General features: G+C 37.5%; 2 protein-coding genes across 9 annotated transcripts in view; one reads left to right on the top strand and one right to left on the bottom strand.

The window, feature by feature from the left end:
- APPL1 (adaptor protein, phosphotyrosine interacting with PH domain and leucine zipper 1) overlaps positions 1-8642 on the bottom strand; it is a 56549-nt gene extending 47907 nt beyond the window's left edge. For 2 of the 4 annotated variants that reach the window (XM_038408670.2, XM_043520008.1), the window contains exons 1-3: positions 8162-8642; positions 1485-1583; positions 439-498 (exon numbers count right to left, since the gene is read on the bottom strand). In XM_038408670.2, the coding sequence (XP_038264598.1) occupies positions 439-498; positions 1485-1583; positions 8162-8215 (213 nt within the window). In that variant the 5' untranslated portion in view covers positions 8216-8642. The remainder of the gene's footprint in view (positions 1-438; positions 499-1484; positions 1584-8161) is intronic. The other 2 variants (XM_043520007.1, XM_038408671.2) reach the window with 2 other exon arrangements.
- Positions 8629-17951, top strand: HESX1 (HESX homeobox 1). 5 transcript variants are annotated; one of them, XM_043520010.1, is made up of 5 exons: positions 8629-8709; positions 14828-15086; positions 15314-15513; positions 15844-15945; positions 17125-17951. In XM_043520010.1, the coding sequence occupies exons 2-5, from the start codon at positions 14894-14896 to the stop codon at positions 17221-17223; spliced, it is 594 nt and encodes a 197-aa protein (XP_043375945.1). In that variant the 5' UTR covers positions 8629-8709; positions 14828-14893; the 3' UTR covers positions 17224-17951. The 5 variants fall into 5 exon arrangements, with proteins under 5 accessions (XP_043375945.1, XP_038266925.1, XP_043375948.1 ...); XM_038410997.2 differs by lacking the exon at positions 8629-8709 and adding an exon at positions 12171-13640; XM_043520013.1 differs by lacking the exon at positions 8629-8709 and adding an exon at positions 12171-13640 and having other exon boundaries at positions 15004-15086.
- The last annotated feature ends 3929 nt before the right edge of the window (positions 17952-21880 follow it).

The following is a 21880-nucleotide window of genomic DNA, read 5'->3' on the forward strand; positions in this document are numbered from 1 at the left end:
CAGGCCACACAATCTCTTCTTATGACTACTAGAATTAAAGCTGCCATCTAGCAAGGCTCACTGCTTTTGGGCTACAGTCCCTTTAAAACGTCTCTAGATGACTGACCATCAGCCAAAGAGGTTCCCCTTCCTAATATTCATGGTGGTGGACCTGAGCTGAGCCTAAAGATGCTTCCCCGTGAAAAAAAAAATCACAGCAAGTCTAGTTTAGCATTCTGCAGGTTCTATGGATTGGGTATCTTCAACACAGAATAGAAAGCAACCCCTATAGCTGGTGAATTTCTTGTGATCCAGCAGCTGCAAGGGTTCATTTTGTCTGGATCAGACCTGTGGAGTTTTGCACTTTGCTGTGTGGGAAGAAAAAAAAATTGTACCTTTTTTAATGTACAAAAGCATGTATTCTGAACTATTTCAAAGGGAAACTGATTTATACTGTACCTGCTTCTCATACTCTTTTAGAAGTTTTGAAGTTAGATGAGTTGCTGCACTTAATTCATTCTGTTTTTTTTTTTTTAAAAAAAAGGGAAACAGTTTAATCCTATTTTCTTTCCAATGAATATATACTGTGAGCATTACATTTATGAAGAGGAAACATAGAAATACAGAACAAAAAGTTAAAATGGGAATCATCTCGAAACACAGAGCCAGATTTTTCAGAGGAGCTGAGACCCACAACTCCCACTGAAATTAATTAATGGGAGTGGCAGATGAGGAGTATTTCTGAAAGTCAATGCAACAACACATATCATGCACACTGTAGAGTTATCAGACCCATGAAAACTGGGACTTGTCTGCAAATTGCAAGACAATTGCAAATTTAAATGCAACACAATATTTAGTTCACATCAGCCACCTTAGTTACTGAGTAACTACATGTGGGGATGAAAATTGTTAGAACAAACCATTCCATTAACTGGTTACAAACTTCTTAAAATAACTGTGTAGACAGGATCTAAGGAAAGATCTGCACAAGCAGTTTCATACACGGGAACAGCAGGCAATACAGAAATAAACAGCAAAAAAAGGAAGGTAACACAATGAAGCAACATGCAGATAACAAACAGGTAGGTCATGAAAAGTACCACCCCCCCCAACACAAACGCACCACTATCACATTCAAGTGAAGATGGAAACAAAATAAGGCAAAATACAAGCTACATGAACTAATGTTAACAAGATTAAGGGATGACAACAAGAAACTGTCCAAATGTATTTATAAACTAATATTACAGCCACAATGGCAATTATTCAGAAAAAAATCAATTAGACTTCTAAAGGTGTGTTAAATACAAAGAACACAACTCTTCCAACTGACACATCTTGTTTCAAAACCAGCAGACCTTGGCAAACACGATATTTTCCAGTTTTCATCTCTAATTTTTAACCTACAGTTTAAAAAAATACAGTTTACCCATGTTAAAATAAGTAGTTAAAATGTTTTTATAAGCTTTCTAAATGCATAGAGGAACAGCTATAATTTTAACCTGTGCATCATAAATTCGGCGCATGGCTTGATACAACTGGTTGATGTAACTGGAAATTGCTGCAGCATCTTCTTCAAATACACCCAGCAAAGAACGTGTCTGTCAAAAATAGAACACACAATGAATTTGTTTCAGAGTAGCAGCCGTGTTAGTCTGTATTCGCAAAAAGAAAAGGAGTACTTGTGGCACCTTACAGACTAACAAATTTATTTGAGCATAAGCTTTCGTGAGCTACAGATTACTCTTTTAAAGATCAACTTAGCAAAGAATGTCATGATATTTCAAAGACATTAAATATGATTTATTTAATGAATTAGACAGTAAAACAGATTTCCTTTTCCAAGTGACAGCAGAAAGACAGACATCAAAACTAGTAAAAATAGGGTTTAAGAAAACATATTAGTCATAATTTAGAAACCCATTTTTCTAAAGTTTACAAAAGTTTCAAATTACTTTAAGTGTCTTTATATGTTTCTCACTTGATAGAAGTAGATATATCAGAGTGAGCAGTCCCCTTTAAGGGAATTGGGCTCAGTCTCGTATGTGCCTGGTTAGCCCATCTCCCAGATGACAGGACTGAGATTCTAGAGTCAGATGACAGTTATGTGAGGTGCAGGGCCACAGAATATAATAAGCTTGAACTCTATCAGGAAGAATTTGGGGGCAGGCTCTCCCAAATCTAGGGCCAAGAGAGAAAGACCTATAGAAACCTGGGTAAGAGAGAGACAATGGGAAGTGAAACAAGCATTCTATGAAGTGACAATGGATTGGAGCTGTGGTCAGTCACTGCTTACGAAGGGATCCCTAGACCAAAACCCCAAGTAGAGAGAGAACCTGAGCGCACCACCTGGAGCAAATGGTGCATACGTGCCCTAAGCTTTTCAGTAGCATTACCACCAGAATGGACAGCCTGACTATCTTGCCAAAAAGGGAGAAGGTCTATTGCACCTGAGGATCTGGTGAGAGGCAGCAAGAAGGCATGGCGAGCCGGGACTGGGGTAGTGAAGAAGAACTGTTTTTGTTGATCCCCGAGACGGGAAGGACTCGCGGGTGCGGCTGGAAAGCTAAACTCTAATAGACACCAAATCACTGGGTTGCCAAAAGGAAAACTATGAAAGACCATGTCTCCACATCTGGGAAGGTATGCCATATTAAAATCCCATTATGCCCATGTATGTTAAGCTTTGCTACATCTTTTTCTAAAAGAATTTTAAAATAAATACATCCCACAGGCACCAAAAGCATGTTATCATAATCAAAACAAACAGGCTTATCATAAACAGCTGAAAATAACACCTACAGCAAATGCTTAAATTACAAGAAAATGAGATAGCTGATAACTTGTTTGCACTGGAGTGGCAATGAATTTCCTCCAGCAAAAGGCAGATAGTGGTATGTCCACTAGCTTCAGGCCTATTTATTCCAAAAGGCCAAAATCCCACATGGGGAAGAGCAAAGAATTGAGTTTGACTCCATTTGGGGCTGTATCAGACCTTCTTCATGGACATAAGATGACTTTACAATAAGGTGCTTTCAAATGCCTACATATTGCAATACACAAGCAATGCCTTCCACATTCTAGCCACCCCTTGATTTTACCATCAGTGGCTGCACAAGATTACTATAGTTTGGGGAAAGTCTTCAGCTAAAATCCAACTGAACCTCCAAATCTACTTAATTACTGATGAAAGTTTAAATTCTGGAATATAATTTTGTTGCATCTTAAAGGGCAACTGCATAGCTGAATAATCTTTATACACCAGAATACTTTATGAAACATCTCCTTAGCAGACAGGAAACGTTCGTAAAGCTCACTTAAATTGAGAGCTAAGAAACAAGTCTCAGCAAAGATGGTTTCTTGCAAAGCAGAATTTTTTTTTCTGTGTTTCTCCTTATCAGACTTTTGCTAACAAGGCAATTCAGTGACACTTGATAGGTTCAAGAACGTTTGTGTAAATAGGGCATTTTACTGATCTTATCAGTGAACTACTTACACTTCTATTACATATTCCATTTCTAGAGTGTAGGTTTTTGGCTTAACTACTTTAATATAATCTAGCTCATAATACAGAAGCGTGTACTCTCTCATTCTACAGTGGAAGAAATTATCCTAAAATGTATTATGGAGATGTGCAAAGAAACTACAGTATGTATGTTTGTTACAGAAATGCTATTGTCAGATACCCAAATTCTTTAATAACATACCCCAAATGACTAAGAAATAAGGAAATAGCTTCCACATCATTCTTCTATTTAACCTGAAACATCCACTTGGCTATCTGCATAGTAGAACTACAAGCCTGATTAGAAGAGCATCATTCATAGTGTGTAACTTTTTTCATAATTTATCCTGTTTCTAACTTCTCGAATAAGCAGAGGATGTGTAAAATCTGAAGTTATCAAGTTAACCTGCTGATCCTGACAGCCTTATACTTATGAAACCTTTAATGTTTTCTAATGGAGAAAAGGGAAACCATAAGACAGAAACCCTAAGTGCAGAATGGCAGACTCAATACCCTTAAAAGGGAATACTAACAGTAGCAGCTGACAGTTTTAAAAGGAAAGGAAATACTAATTTTTTTTTTTGGGGGGGGGGGCAGAATTTACCACTAAATGTAGGGGTATTATTTTATTTCAAAATAATGGTATTTCCTATTAACATGACTGTTGTTGCAATCTAAAACCCTGTGATGCAGGATTCAAATATTCAAGGAAGTGAAAATATATGTAGCAACTAAGTTGCACTGAAGTATGTTTATTTAAAGTTAAACATTATTACATTCATTAATTGGATTTCTATTTGTGATGTGTGTGTTACCTTGAACATATCCACTCAGAAACAGAGTATGATAAAACATAGGCCTGTTGCTTAGAAGTCTAAAAAGCTGAAGCTCAGTTACTTTGGAGAGGGAGCTTGGTTTAAACTTAAGCTTCCATCAAAAAATCTAATTGATATTGCTCTCTGGCACAAAAACTTTGTCTTCCTGTATACATAGGATATGCTTACCACATTGTAGAAGCTACCAGAATACAGTAAATGGTAAACATCATCTGGTGTCAAAAAAATAAAACTGTCTAGTGAGCGTGATTTACAGGATGCTAGATTTTTTTTTTTTTAATTTCATGGTACATGTCTTAAAATACTACTGCTAATGTAGAAGTCCTTTTGTAGTCCATCACCATGGTTTTTGGCTATCCTACAGCACAACAGATTTCAAAAGCTGGTCTTCAGCTTGTGCAGGATCTTGCAGTAATGAACTAATGGATATGACTAATTGAACTTTAAATATTACATGTCGCACAGTTTTGCTAAACTGCATAAAAAATTGATTGTGCTTTTTGACAATCTTATCTCTATCTTCCTTTTAAGATAGTCTAAAGCCAACACCAAGTGTTTAAAGTTTGACATTCCAGAGACAAAAGGTAGCTTTTTCCGCATTAAAAAACATTGATAGCTTTAAGACTTAATAGAATTTGCAGTACTACAAGCTAAAGTTAGGGCAAACAAATCTTATGCTTCAGATTTGTAAACTGCCCTCACATATGGCTCAAGAAGGCATTTCCCTGCCTAACTCCAGCACTGCACAACTGTCTAGGTCAGTATACCATGACCTATGTAACACCAGAAAAGTTTCAGGATCCATCTAGTCATAAAGACATGGACTGGTCGTGACATTCTGATTGACAATTCATGGTCTATGTATATTACACTACGTGTCTTACTCCCTCTCCCCGATCCCTCTGAAGAACGAGATACCACATGGTACAGTGTGATCCAGTAAAACAAACTGTTCCACTTTGTGGCCTTGTACTGCTGTGTACTTCTGAAATAATGGAACCAGACTGTAAAATGAGACCATAGTAGTTTTTATTTACTTAAGGATGGTCAGAAGTAGGATTCAGGACAGAGCATGGAAGAATGTAGGGAATAAAATTACTTGGTCTCTAGTATGTTTTGGTTCAGCCAGCATTTTCTACCCAAACTAATTATGTTTTAAGTAGACACAACTTTACCCTTAAAAAAATCAAAAAATTGAGACCTGTGCCATATGAAAGCATATAGGCAAATCTAGCAGGTAAAAAGTGCAGGCTCAATAGCAAGTAATGATCTCTCTCTAACTCAAAATAGACTAGACTAGCTAAAGCCTGCCACAAAACCTCTACTGAAGGACTTTCTAGAGAATCAACATGTCTGAAAGACTGTAAACGAATTAAAATAAATTAACTGTATTTTGAATTGGTGTCTAAGTTAACAAGCCATCCTTACATACAGTGAGTATTTCCAACAGCAACTTTCTTTCCTTAAGATTAGTGGAAAAGTATATTTAACAGAAGAGGGCAAAAACTGTTTACTCTGGATGCTATATTATCTTGCATTTGATATCTTGAGTAAAAAGTCTCTAGTTCTGAATAGTCTGTGTGGAGAGCAGAGATTCATTGTTAAACTCAGTTTTAAAAAAAACTGATATGAAAGAAAAGGCTTCACAGTGATGGAACAGGTCAATATTTTTTTTAGGATGAGAGATAGTAATCTTTTGAAGGGTCAATCTTTCAGAGAGGACTTAAACCTCGGAGCTTGAACACTTGGTCATTAAACAACATGTGGGGCTTTTCACAAGAGCAGTGGCTTAAGGCCTGGCTTCCTGAACAAATCCCAAATGGGTAATTATATTTTGCCTACCTGAATTCCTCTACAATTTCAAGTGAATAAGGTATTTTTTCTTTTCACCCTAAAATATTCAGTAGTCGTATATTCAAACAACTGTTGCCGGAGATAGCTATATTTCGATGGTGAGTGAACTGATCCTAATAGATTCTGTAAATTATTATTAGAGCATTTTTGTGTCTTTGGATAGAAAGCAGTATATAAAGTAATACTACATTCATTTGACTAGTTTCATCATGCATACCATTCTAAAAATATTTGAAGCACTTTGATTAAAATTCTTTATTTCAGTATTTAAAATATTAAACACAGGATTGTTCTTGGAGTTTATTTTTCCTTCCTCAGCTCCCCTGAGTAACAACATTTTAAAACTTAAGTGATGATCTAGGGGTCAAAGTTCCTCTGGAAACTTCTCTGCTTTCTAGCCCACTCCCTTCTTCTGCACTTATTTCTAGATCAATACTGCTAATATGTAGCAATATGGTATGATGATTTCAAAATGTAGGGTAGTCAAATCCTTTATGGTTTTTCCCTTCACATTTTAAAAACTTCCTCTATCCATTTTATTTTAGTTACGTGTTTTCAAATATTAGTCATGTTTAATAAGTTTCCATTGTACATAACACTACATAAGACTCACCACCTTGCTAAAAATCTTAAATTAAGCTCAGAAATAGCAACACGTGCACACTGTTAAATTACAAATCATCCTCAGTTACACTAATACATCAGAGTAGCAGCCATGTTAGTCTGTATCCACAAAAAGAAAATACAGTATTTTCCACTGCATGCATCCAATGAATTGAGCTGTAGCTCAAGAAAGTTTATGCTCAAATAAATTTGTTAGTCTCGAAGGTACCACAAGTACTCCTTTTTCTTTTTACTAATACATCAGATAGTCAATGTCATGAGAGCAATGTTCGCTTAGCATGAAATAATATACATTAGTGTTATATTATTCACAATGTCAAGAGGTAGATTACAAAACACGATCTGGTTAACTCTGGACAGCTGGCAGCATTTATGGATATCCTGCCTTCTTAATATCAAGCAGGGACTGATTAACTAAATAGCAAAAACTAAGTGAAGAAATTAGAGTAATTAAAAAGCTGTATTGCCAGTCTGGGAACAGCTTTCAGAAACACTGCATGAAGCCAAGCTAACCTAATTTTTTTTTGTCTTCAATGTAAAAGTTTTGGCTCAAACATAGCCACAGGATTCAGATTAACAAAAACTTTTCTCAAACTGACAATGTGAACGAGGAATACTTCAAAATAAAATGGCCTGTATTTTAAGATTAATCTCCTAGGAATAAGAGACACTCACATTAAGCATCACACAGCTGCAATGCTGTTTAACTAACAACACGGCCTTTAATATGATCTAACTCTTCGCTCCTCGGAGCACACCTGCAAGGTAGGGATGACGTGAGGGGGGGAAACTGACACACATTGACAGGTTTCAGAGGAGCAGCCATGTTAATCTGTATTCGCCAAAAAGAAAAGGAGTACTTGTGGCACCTGAGAGACTAACACATTTATTTGAGCATAAGCTTCCGTGAGCTACAGCTCACTTCATCGGATGCATTCAGTGGTGACTTCCTCCCTCCCCCCAGCTTACACACATCTACACGATGGCAAAGTTGCGGGAGAAGCTCGGAGTCTATTTATGGCTTGACACTGCTGCGGCTCACAGCATCAGAGACACCCACCCCCAGCAAGAGCAAGTCTGAAAATACAAGCGGACCCGGCGGGGCGCTCCTGTAGCCCATGCCAGGGGTCGGTCCACAGGCCCCTGGGAGCTCGCCCCGGACACCTCGGCTTCCTGCCCCTTCACCGCATCCAGCCACCTAACCTGTCTCTCGACATCCCCTCGAGCTCCAGCGCCCGCGGGCCACTACCTGGGGCTACCACCCGGGCGCAGAGCCCCTGGGCCCTGGCTCCCACCTGCGGCAGCCCCGTCCCCGCGCGGAACCCCCGGGCCCGGCCCGAGCGCGCCCCTTTCCTCTCACCTGAGGACTGTCCTCCAACGTCTCCTCAATGGGCAGCTTGTCAATCCCGGGCATGGCGACGGCTGGGTCTCGACGGGCCGACGCGCCCACAAACCCTACCGTGCACCCAACACTGAGCCCCTCCCCCTTCCTCAGCACCGCCACGACCCTGCCCCGCCCCGGAAATCCGGCCCCCTCCGCCGCCTTCTCATTGCTCAACGGAGGCGTCACTCTACGTGCATGGGGGGGGCAGACCTAGGAGAGAGGGCGTTGAGTGACGTCTGCCGTGACGCCGCGGTTGCTGCTGCTGCTGCCGCCGCCGCCGCCGCCGCCGCCCCGCCCTCTGCCGGGCTGGGAGTGGCTGAGTCAGCGGCGTCCGCCGACTGGCTCCGCGCCCCAGTGCCGGGCGGCGCACGCAGGCTCTTGCCAAGGTCGCGTCAATGCGGCGCCGCCCTTACCCGGCGCGACTCCTTCCCTCAAGGGAGCGGGCTCCTCATCGCCCTGCGCGGTGAGCCTGCGGGTCCCCGCCTCAGGGTATAAGCACGTCTCTAAGCAAGGTGGGTTTACAGGTACAACAGCTGCGCAGAGCAGGCCCTAGATGTTTCTGAGGGAGAGACGCGCGTTGGGGCTCCGCTTTCCCCGTTAAGGTGCTGGATGGTGGTTGTGCTTTTCTTCTGCTCAGGCACCTAGAATTTCACAGGGTTCTGACCCGTTCTTAAACTGCCAGCACGCTGTGAGGAATTAGTTATCCCCACCCTCTTCTGCGCTACCTCTTCTGCTTAACACGTGTTGAATACAGTGACTCCTCAGCATAGCTTATGCTCAAATAAATGTGTTAGTCTCCAAGGTGCCACAAGTATTCCTGTTCTTTTTGTGGATACAGACTAACACAGCTGCTATTCTGAAACATGTTACAATTGTGTCCAGAAACCCTATTTGCATCCTGCTATGGGAATTAACATATTTTTGAGTGTCAGAGTTTGTAATAATTCCTTTTAACTCTGTTAGGGCAGGGTTTTAAAGCAATGTTCTGCTTCATATAGCACGACAGAATTAGAAACCCCTTTTGAAACGTGTTTGTAGCTAACCCCAGTTGTTTACTAGAGACACATTGGCCTTAGGTAAAATATGCTGTCCTGTCTCTCCCCCCTCCCCGCCAGCATGCGCACGCACACACAAAATCATTCTTCAAAGCCCCTTTTTATAGCTTTGTGAATAGAACATCTTGACCTTGAGAACTGTATTTGTGTGGTTTCTGTAGATGTTAAAATGGATATCTCAGAGCTATATGATATTCATACCCTAATTGCTAAACCTTTTAATTTCAATTCCATTCAAAACACAGGAAACAACGTGTGTGAAATGAAATACAGCAAAAATATACATTCAGACATTTGAAAGGCTAGTGACAGAAAAAAACAAGGAGATAAAATACATTTGAAGTTGTAAAATAATAGTTGTTTAAAAAGAAATTACTTGTTGTCATAGGTAGGGAAAAAAAGACCATAAGAACATTTGATGGAAAACCAGTAACGTTTGAGTAAATTGGTTATTATTAAAGGGTAAAAAGAAAAGAAAGGGAACTGCTTCTCCTTCTCAAGAGAAAGAGAGACAGTATATGTCAGGCAAGAAAAGAAGGGTAGGAGAATTTACATTGTTAAATAAACTCCAGTGGGTGTGGTGCAAAAGCTGGGTTAGAAAGTGTGATAAGTCTGTTAGTGGAGCAAATAATAAGCATACAGTATTCTCACTGCAATAAAAATGTGTTTATCATTATTTATATAAGATTCCATGCTCTAAAAGAATTAGATGAGATGTAGACATCTAAATTGTTTAGTGGTTGGGGGAGGAAACTAGAAGTAAGAATTCGGTTCAACTGGTTTAATTCCCAGTTTAGCCACTGACTCACTGTGTGGCCCGAGGCATGTCACTTTACCTCTTTTCCTCTCTTTCCTATCTGTAATTTATGACTAATCTTGCCTATCTCACAAGGATGTTGTGAGGATTAAGATATGCAGTAACATTCTTATCTATCTGGTTCTCCAAATTCAAATTTTATGTATATGCCATACACTAATTTACAATCCATAAATGTCATGAATAGCTTTCCTTTTTTGAAATCAGTCAGCTAGTGACCATTTAGTACAGCTGTCAAATTGTGGGGATTTTTTTCACTGGCGGCAGTTTGTATATTTTGTACAATGTGTAAGTGAGGACATGTTTCCTTAGCAAAATCATAAATAGTAGTACGTGGGATTTAGGAAGAGGAGTTTCTGTTGCTTCTCCCATCTATACACCTCTTTAGATGGCAACAGACAACATTTATTTTCTTTTAGTTGCCATGAACTGAAAATAATCCATTTTAAATTAGCGCTGAAGAGATTAAAGTGTGCTACAACAAAACGACAACAGATTTGACATTTAAATGTAGAAATTTGACTTGGCATGCAGAAAAATCTCAACAGGCACATGAAAAAAGGGTTCAGTCCTGCTCCTGTTGAAATTAGCAATAAAATGCCAATTGACTTCCAGATGGGTTCTTTTTTATTATACCCTGCAACATAAGGGAACTTAGCTATTTGAAATGGATCCCTTGAATAAAAAAAATAATAATTTTTAAATTATAGTTTATAATTAAATTATAGTTTAATTTAATTCTAGTAATGTTTGTATTTTTGCTGTTTTTAGAAGGCAATGTTATGCAGGTATCTTTAGAAAGTAATTTGTTGAATGGGAATCTATGAACCCTAGATGGCAGTATTACCTTAGTTTCAGTTCTTCACACACCAACTGAGTTCAACTAAGACTCAATGGCTGAATGCTGGCCTCCTTTCTGAAAATATTCCTCGGAGCTACCACATCTTCTTTCTTACCTGGCAAGGCCATTATGGACCCAGTCCTGCAAGTTGTGGAGTACATCCTACTGGGAGTTGAGGGCATTCATCCCCCAGAAACTTCCCATGGTTGTAGGAAGCTCTGCATTGTTGCTGGGGGAGGGTGAAGCTCAGTGGGGTGGGGTGTCCAGATTTACAGGGGTTGGGCTGACTGGTAGCTGCTCCCAGTACAGTGACCCCTTCCCACAAGCCTCCCTCCGCATCAGGAGACCTTCTGAACCCACATCTTGCTGACCTGAACCCCCTGCATTGAGGGACACACACCCCGACACACACGCACCCCCACTGAGGCCTAACCAGCCACACCCTGATCCCCTACCCCATCAAGCCCCCCTCTCCCCGAGTCCTAACCACCTTCACATGGACTCCCTTGTGGAGTCCCAGTCCACCTGCACCCAGAACCCCCCACTGAACTGCCCGCACCCAGTTTGCATCACACAGAACCTTGATACTCCTGAGGGAATTCTGCGCCAAAAAATTAAAAATTCTGTGCATATTTTAATATTCTGCATATTTTATTTGTCAAAGTAACATAATATAATTACACCATTTTTAATTATTTGCTGACAAGTATTTTGAAATAAATTGTCAAAATAATTGAAAATGGTGTGATTATATTGTTAGTGTTACTGTATTAATTTTACAAATAAAATTTGCAGAATTTAAATTTTTTTAATTGTTTGCTGCAGAATTCCCTCAAGAGTAAACTGCATAGATCTTTTAGCAGTTGGTTTTGAGGTGGTAAGGAGCATATAATTAAACGATCCTCATCACTACTGACACTTATCTTTCTAGAAAGTTCTTTGGTAGCCCTTTAAAGAGAGAGAAGATTTCATTACATAATTTATTTATATAAAGCTGGTTACCTTATTTTGGACTTCTTACAATTCATGTTTCTAAGATGATCCCATCAAGCCAGCATTGTAAATGAGATATTTACTTTCTTATAAAAAGAAAAGGAGTACTTGTGGCACCTTAGAAACTAACAAATTTATTAGAGCATAAGCTTTCGTGAGCTACAGCTCACTTCAGCTTATGCTCAAATAAATGTGTTAGTGTCTAAGGTGCCACAAGTACTCCTTTTCTTTTTGCGAATACAGACTAACACGGCTGCTACTCTGAAACCTGTCATTACTTTCTTATAGGTCCTTGTCCATATTTTTTTTAACTTGCCATAGGTATGAGTAATGAGCTATGTTTGAAGGCCAGCCATTATTTGTATTATAGTCATTAATGGTTTTCTGTACTGGGGAAAAAATCTGATCCATAATTCTCCACGCATGCAGCAGTATATAATTTTTGGTCAGATTGATATACTGAGCCTCCCATTCCTTTTTTTATGTTGTTATATTTTAAAAAGAATAACAGTGCCTTCTGCATTGGTAGGCAGTGTTGTGAACTCCAGAGATTTTTATCCCAAATCTCATAATATTTGGTGATTTTCCTAATGCTTCAGTTTCCAGTCATGAGATTATATGAAAATCTCAGCTTTCTTTTTTCCAAAAAAAAAAAAAAAAAGCTTCTAGCTCTTATGATTATGGAAAAAAAACTTGAAAACATGAACTCTAGAGGTTAGAAACCAAAAGGCAAATGAAAAGAACCCAACATTTACTTATTTTTAAAAAAGCATAATTCTTAAGTCATTCTCATGGTCTTTTGAGGCCTGAAATGATTTTTGAACTCTCGGCTTGGCAATACTGGGTAAACTCTTTGAACTATACTTACAAAATTATGAAAAATGTTCTTCATGTAGCATTACTGTTTCACAGCTCTCTGGATATTCAAGCCATTTTATTCAGTAAGGATAAAATTCACCCCTGTGCAGAGGGCCAATACAAGGCCTATGCCTAACTTAAATCCTACATAAGTGCTCAAAATTGAACTGTGTGTTCACAAAGGCACGTATCGTGGTATAAATTAAAGTCCATCCTGAATACATTTATTCTTCAAAGATTTATGTTCTTCATAATCTAGTGTAATAGGTACACTGTAAATTAGCAGAGATGAGTTGTCTCGCATCTTTATTTTAATTTTTTAATTTTTATTAAACCTTCAGCACGTGTTTTTGTGAATTGATATAGATACTTTGTGTATGCTTCCTTGTGCTGTCTCATCAGCTCCTATCTCATCTTTCAAGGTTAGCAGGGTCTGGATGGGTCATTCCTTGGATAGGCAAGACCTTCATTTAATAGATAATGTGGTCAACGGTGTTGGAAATCATGGTTCAGTAAGTTGGAACTCAATACCTTAAGTTAGTACTGAACCAATACCTTATCATGGTGTTAGAGAGCACCATGCTTCAATAGCTGCTGTCTTACAGTATTGACGTTGCCAAGAGCAATAGGATGAATATACAGTTCATGAATAATCTTTTCAGATATGCTTGAAATGATAGGTGTATTATATAGATGTTTAATTTCCCACAATTTCATGGTGTCCTTAACTGTATCAGAATAACGGTTGCATCTTTCCATATGGTAGGTATTTATTAGTTTTATATCCAACTATATTTTTATACAGGAAGGTGACAGAGCAGGGATAAATGCCAAGAAGAAGTCCTGATTCTGCCCTTAAATGCACACAGCTCCAGTTGGTGTGCATCAGAGGTCAGAACTTGAATTAAAGGTTGCAAACTCTGAATCCTCCTACCCTTACATTTAAAATTCTATTTAATTTTTGCCGTTTTTTTCAAATAAAGTTTTACAATAAGAAAAAACAGGGAAATATGTGGAGAGATGGTCCAGAACCAAAACCTTGATCCAAACACCCCTGAGCTTTGATGGTGTTTGAGATTTGAACCTGCATCCATATATGAATTTTATATATGTCACTTTCCTTATAATGGGCCAAACCACAACTCTGGATTCAAATAACTGTGAATTTTATAAAAATGCTTGAACTCATCTCCAATTCTCTATTTTTGATTATTTTAAATATTAGCACCGGTGACTGAAGTAAACACCCATTGATTTAAAACAAATGAGATTACGATAAAAGGCTGGTAGAAAAAAGTGTTCTGATTTTAATCAAGAAATTAAAATACAGTGATTCTATTACTTTTAAAATGTTTTATACAAATGCTTTAAAGAATGCTTTGAGACTTTCACATTGCTATCTTTTGAGAAAGCTGCACCAAGATTATTTTAATAGAAAAATGAAGCAAGTGAATGCGTGAATTATTTATTTAAATACTTGGTGCAACTGTTCCTGTTAACTAATCCAGGCACTTGGAAGGCAATTACACTGAGCTTTGACAACATTGCCAACCCAGTGCAGTGTGCCTTGTGCCAAACACTATTGTTGTTTTATTGACCACGTTCACCATTACATATGCATATGAAAAAACAAAGGCATTTTCATCAGGATTACCCTAATAGCATTAAGAGATTATTTTTAAAATTTCCTTGGGAGAAAATTCACTTAAATGAGATTATTTATTACTTGACTGGTTTCCTATCATGCTGCTATGTTTAGGTAAGTGGAGTCCATTAGACTATACAGTTTTTTAAAAAACTGATTTTATACATTAATGATTTCAAATAAAGGGAAGTACTATATTTGTGCATAGCTTCATTTGAGAAAGTTAAGTCGATGTTCTGGTTAGGAGAGATAACACTTTTTGTCCCTCTTGGTGGCCCCCCTGGTGTCGCCATTAGTTGCTAATTACTTGCAAACAAATAAACAATTAACTCCTCGTGCCTCTTGGTGGGAGAGTCTTCATTGACATGCTAAAACTTTCTAATAAAAGATTTTAATTAATGACGTTGCAAATCCAACCCCCTTGCCAACACAGCTATAAGGAGGACCTGCAAGAAAATGCAAGTACAATTCATGTTGTGCATAGATTGAAGGTGAAAGAATGGCAAATACATCATTATGTGCTTCTGATACAGCAGTATCTCAAAATCTTCAGAAAGTATCCAGTTTTGTGGAAACTAAAACCACACATTGCTCATTTTCCATTGAAAGCATTTTGGGATTAGAACAGAAAAAAGATGTCATTCCAGCTGCGAAACCTCACAGACCATGGATGGATACATGCAACAATTTAGGTATGTCATCAGCTTTAGTTGTGTATTGTCTTAACTTTTTACTCTGTGTTAAGTTTTATGTCTTATCAAGGGTATGTTTCCATAAGCACCTCAGTACGATTAGACCTATACTTAAAACATTAGATTATCACTTATTTTGTTACAGGCTTGCATTTTAATATAACTGTCTCATTCAAAAATTGGCAAATACAGATCTATGAATTTAAATTCTATATTTTTGCTTTTAGGAGAAGACACTAGTCAGTGTCTGCAGACCCCTGTCATTTCCTGTGAAGGGCCATTATTTCATGTTCACAGTTACCCGATGCTGGACGAAAGAGTTCTGAAATGTGAAAAATATTTTTCAGCCACTGAAAGGCTATCTTACAAAAGGGAACTGAGTTGGTACAGGGGTAGGAGACCAAGAACTGCTTTCACTAGAAACCAGGTAGGGATTCAGTTACCTGTTTATAAATTAAGTCATGTATGTTTTGCTATATTCCTTTGTTGAGTAAAATGCATTCAACAATAGGAAGCACGTAATGATTAGTTGATAAAATATTGTATACCTACTGCATAAAGAGGCAGAGATGTACATATGTGGTTAAGGACTAGTGTTAACCAAGAGTAATTTCATTAATTTCATTTGATTTATGCAGGTATAAATGAGATTGGAGTCTGGCCAAAAAAATTATTGGGAAAGTCTTTTACTTGAACTGACTCACTTTTTCTCTTTTTCCTACAATGTAATTTTAAATTGTTTGCTTATTCTCCTCAGATTGATGTGCTGGAAAATGTTTTTAGAATGAACTCCTATCCTGGCATTGACATTAGAGAAGAACTAGCTCACAAACTAGATTTAGATGAAGACAGGATCCAGGTAACTTAATTTAAAAATATATATATTCTGCGATCACATGATGTCTGCTCAGCAATGATGCAAGTGGGTGGAGCGGATAACCATCTGAAAGTTGCATTTTTTCTTAATGATCCTTAGTAATTAGTGCATTATTGGATAGCTACTATATTGACAGTAATTTGCAGTGGGGATACCAGTGAAATTTCTCTTTCCTCTGTCTCCCCTTCTCTCTGGTACTGATATGACATTCATCGCTGTAATACTTATATGTCATCCTCCTTGACCATCACAAAGCTTTCCCCCTACCAAACTCTCAGATTTAAATCCAGGTCCCATTGAAGTTGATGGGAATTTTTTCATTGACTTAAGTGGGGCCAGGATTTCATTCTTTGATCCCAGGTTTGAAAAACTTTTCTACAATGGGTTTAGAACCATGTTTGAAAACTAAATAAATATAGTTAAGCAAATGGATAAATACATTTCAAGCAGGGTTTGGCTAGCCAATTTAGACAGGACAAGACTGTTTTAAAGTCACATTTGAGACTCGGTCTCATTTGGTTCAAAGCTCAGTATACATAGGGATTTTAAGGCATGATCCAAAACACATCAAGGTCAATAGAAAGGCTCGCACTGACCTCTTTGGACTTTGGATCAGGCCCTTAATGTTCATTAAGGGTTTGATCAACTTCCATTGAAGTCAGTTTCAGGCTTTTTCATAAAAGTAGGATCAGGCCCTACTGACTTATACTGCAAGGTTTAAGCACTTCTGGGAGTTATTGAGCATTCTGAACTTCTACTGACTCCTCCGGAAGTTCAGGATGCTCAGCATCTTCCTGGATCAAGACCTGGGGGGTCCAGTCCTGTTCCATTGAAGTCTATGAAAGTTTTGCCGTTAACTTCAGTGGGAACAAAGCCGGTCCTTACTTTTCAATTCAGCTAGGAAATGTAATGAGTCCTTTGTCTATAATTTTCTCTGCCTTACATTATTTAAAATTATTACAGCTCACCATATACCTTCATCTGTAGCTTTGAAACTTCCAAGCTGCTTCAGCTTCCAAATGATCAGAATTTCAATAATTATTTTACTGTATGGTTGTACGGATATTCTTTATTAACTTCAAACCTGGCCTGCATACAATGTTGCTTTTAAAAGGAAAAATTACCCATTTATAAGAAATGTGCATTTTATTTCAATTCTAGATCTGGTTCCAGAATCGCCGTGCAAAGCTGAAAAGATCCCACAGAGAATCTCAGTTTATAATGGTGAAAAACACTTTAACCTCTAACCTTCTGGAATAGGAAGAAGCCAGCTAGTTCACCATTATTCTACCACAGTAGAAAATGAAGAATTATTGAAACTTCATAATTTGCATTATTAAGCAATAATAATGTAATATTTGTACTTTGCTATTTGCATCTAGTTTTGAAAGATGACCATGATTTTCATTAGAATAAACTGTAAATACTTCATTAAGACATGCCTCATATTACAATTGCACTTTTTGTAAAAAAATGTTTTCCATATATTTTAATAAATATTTTCAGAAACATGTAAGATATTTTTGAAGATAAACTATGATACACTAGATCCTGAGCTGATGTAAATCTGAAAAATTTACTTGAAGACAATGGAGCTACACCAATTTATACCAGTTGAGGATTTGGTCCTGTGTTTTTACTGATTTCAGACAAATCTGCAGGAATACATGAAAAAAATGACTGAATTTTTTTTTGTTTAATAAAGCTTCAGATATTTTAAAGGTAGAAGTAAAAAATCATCTAAAGTACACATTTATGCAAAAATGCTACTGCTGTTACAGCAAATTTAGCTTAGGTATTTTACTGGAATTAAATAGATTTTCAATGTTAGCAGTATGGAGCTTAAATTTTAAAAAATGGTACTATATACTTGTTTTTATGAGACATGTGCTAGCTATCTACAAATGAAAAACCTAGAGAACAGTAACAATGTGTGGCATTTGTATTTTAGCTAAACCAATTAAACTGAAAAGCAATTTAAAATGTCATTCTTATCGACTTTATATTTTCTCATCTTTTAATGTAATTTTAGCCAATATTTGCCTAGTTAATATTACCAGCTTAACTATGTTACATCCAAATGGTTTTATCAGTATTAATAACAGGTTTCAGAGTAGCAGCCATGTTAGTCTGTATTCGCAAAAAAGAAAAGGAGTACTTGTGGCACCTTAGAGACTAACAAATTTATTTGAGCATAAGCTTTCGTGAGCTACAGCTCACTTCATCGGATGCATTTGGTGGAAAATACAGTGGGGAGATTACTGTATTTTCCACCAAATGCATCCGATGAAGTGAGCTGTAGCTCACGAAAGCTTATGCTCAAATAAATTTGTTAGTCTCTAAGGTGCCACAAGTACTCCTTTTCTTTTTATCAGTATTAATGATACAGTACTGTGAAGTACTGGGTGCCCACAGTATCTCATGAGAAAATTCAGCACCTCTTAGGATCAAACCCATTTGAGATTAGATGTATTGTTTCCTTGTTTATTCATTCTCTTATCAAATAATAATGTAAAACATTTTCCACAAAGTTTATAGTAGTAAAGATTTTTATCAGATGATGTAAGAAAACCAAGCATCTTGAAATTTGATATTGAATCAACCCAAAGTCAATGTATATAGTTCCATCAACAAAGTAAAACCTTTCATTTACTTCACATGGCCCTGATTCAGGACATCTACATTCATCTGTGTTGAGCAACACATTAACATACTTAACTGTTAGTATATGGTGAAGTCTCATTGCTTTCAATGGGATGTCAGCTGATGCTTAAGTGCTTTGCTGAATAGAAGTGCTTTTGTGAATTGGGGCCTAACAGTATACAAGGAAACTCCATTTCAGATGGCAGAATTCAATGTCTTCCATTGTTGTATGCAGTGTTATAGGTGGGTTGGTTTCAGGATATTAGAGCAACAAGGTGGGTGAGCTAATATTTTTTTTTATTGAACCAACTTCTGTTGGTGAGAGAGATAAGCTTTCGAGCTTACAAGCTTTCTTGCCTGAGTGGCAAGATGGACAGAAATGCCAGAGATGACTGTCTGTGATTCCATGGTAAAGCTATTATAGTGCTTTAGGAATTCAACTTGTTACTGAGTTGGTGAAATCTATAACACATAACCAATTTGGGGTCTCTGCCTTGCTTCTTGACAGTCTGCCCTGAGTTTGTCACTCGCGGTCACAAACCACTCTGTTTAAGCTTGAAAGCTTGTCTCTCTCATCAAGAACTTGGTCCAATAAGGTCCAACTTGGTCACCCACCTTGTCTCTCTACAAGAAAACTGATTTTCTGAGTTTGGTGATTCATCCATTAGTCCAATAAAAATACCAATTCCTTTAACTGGCCTTTTCCATTTTTTTAAACTGCACATATCTGTAGACCTTAAAGCAGAGAGTTACGATTGACTATATTTAGCCAGAAGATTTCTCCAGATAGTTATTCAAGAACATGCATTCTAATTTTGAAGGCTTTGTTGTGTGCTGAATTATATTGAAAACTCTGCGAGCATATGTAGAATCTTTGAAAAGTGGGTGTCATAACTGTTATGCCTTAAGACACATTCCTTAACATATCTGACTTAGATGAGCTTAATGGATGACAGTGATTATCCTATCCAATTTGTATGATGGCAGTAGTCCTCCAACTTCATTTTTATCTACAAAGCCTTGAAACTGTCGCTCTTTAATCAATTTTCTTTTCTGTTCTTAAAATTGAATGTTGCTTATAATAGGAAAAATAACCATACTAGGTGCTAAGACTTCTTATTGGACAAAAGCTGCAATTGACAAAAACTACTTTTTTCCCCACTCGGTAAATTCATGGTTTTATTGCATTTTTGCTGATTCAGGGACCAATCCTGCAAACATTTACTCTCTCAAGTAATTTCACTGATGTATGAGACGATAGGATGTATTGATCTCTTATTTTTCAAGTAGTATGTTCGATAAAATAAACCATCTGCTTTTCAGATAAGATTAAGCACTGAAGCTCTTCTTGAATTCAGTGGGCACTGAGTGTGTGCTGCACCTCTGAAAAATTAGGCTGTACACTTTAGTGACTCTGAACAAGCAGTTTTTGTTCATTGCAGCCATAGTACAATGGGAAGAGACAAAACTAAGATATATGTTTATTTTATGAGGAAAGTAACTGCAACAGGAGTGTATTAGGCACAAACAGGCCTTGTTAGGACAATGCAAGGAGGAGGAAAAAGTGCTAGTTTTCTTAAACTCTTTAATTACTTAACTGGGGTTTTTTTTAGAAAGCAAAAACACCAGATGCAGTACTTGAATTTAAATAATCACATTTCTGTTTTCATTATTGGATCAGTATGAACACAATAAATCCCAAAGAATGATAGTTCCTCATTGTTTGCTTTTATCAAAGTCTTAGAAGACATAGAAGAAAAACGCTAGGGAGCCAGCCTCTTGTGTTCCACTCCATGAGATAACTAACTTAAGTAAAGTTACTCACATGTCCAACTTGTGTTTGTAGGATCAATCCCTTAGTTACTCCATTGTGCAGAGAGATAGATACTCAGAGGGCTATATCCCCAGGTGGTGAACATTGATGTATTTGTCACACCAGTTTACACCAGCTGAGCATCTGGCTCAAAATCTTTGTCCTCTTTACTGTCTATGATGCTCACTTCATATGGAATTAATTTCTTAAAACCTCTTAATACAGCATGTTGTCAGTAATACAGGTCAGCTGTAAATAGCAAAAAGTGAGATAACTGAGAAAAATGGAGAAATTCCACCATCTTCTCCAGTTGCAATATAGTTGTTTGTAATTAAATGTTCTCTGTATCTTATTTCCTTTGCTAATTAAATAATAACTATATGAATAGACAAAATTTAACCTTCACGGTACGTTATTTTCAATTTAGTATATTCTTGAAAGAGCTAAGGGTTGAATTTTGAATGCTTGTTTCTTTCTATTCCTGGAGAGTGGTTGATTCTTGGTAAGCTGCACTAACATTTCTAGAGGAAGGGCTTTCTTTCAGTGCTGGGAAGTGCTGACTTCACAAATATAGTGGAATAGGAAAGATGGAATAGCAGGTGGCTGTGTTTTACATTACATTAATGGAGAATTCGCTGAAGTTGAGTCTTGCTAGATGTTTTGGAATCTATTTGGAAACCCATCTGATTCAGAAATTTACCAGTCTTGTTTTCCTAGTAGTTTCATGGGCAGAGAGAAAACAATTGTCTTTATTGCTTGAAGTTGTACCCATGCTATCGGTTGGTTTGCAGAATGGAAGGTCAATGTTTATTTGCAGGCTTTTTTTTTTATTGCTGAAGTGTGTGTTTTTATAGTGCCTGGCATTTTCAAGGAGTCTGTGGTAGGTACATTGGGAATGAACTACATCTCCAAATATTGACCAAGAGCATTCAGTTGTGATTTGTGTGGAGGTGCAAGAGATTAAACAAAAATCCCTGATAATTGCCACAAATAAGATAAAAGGCCTCCTTAACTCAGTGTAGATAGTTTTCCTTAATATACTCAGATATGTAGCTTCATTGATTTATTATCTCTAACCTTTATGGGTTCCATACAAAACAAAGTTATTTTACCTCACTGTTAAAAGAGACTGTTTTAATCTGGAAAAAGAAAAGGAGTACTTGTGGCACCTTAGAGACTAACAAATTTATTTGAGTATAAGCTTTCGTGAGCTACAGCTCACTTCATCGGATGCATTTGTCGCTAAGGTGCCACAAGTACTCCTTTTCTTTTTGTGGATACAGACTAACATGGCTGCTACTCTGAATCCTGTCATTAATCTGGAAAGATTACTTCAGTATGGAGAGAGGCTATCAAAGTTAGTAATACATACTTTATTTTGAGAACTGAATTTGAAAATTGTAACCATGTTAAAAAATATTACTGAAAGACTTTCATCAAACCCAACTAATCAGAATTCAG

Source organism: Dermochelys coriacea, chromosome 7 (assembly GCF_009764565.3).
Source record: "Dermochelys coriacea isolate rDerCor1 chromosome 7, rDerCor1.pri.v4, whole genome shotgun sequence".
Lineage (NCBI taxonomy): Eukaryota > Metazoa > Chordata > Testudines > Dermochelyidae > Dermochelys > Dermochelys coriacea.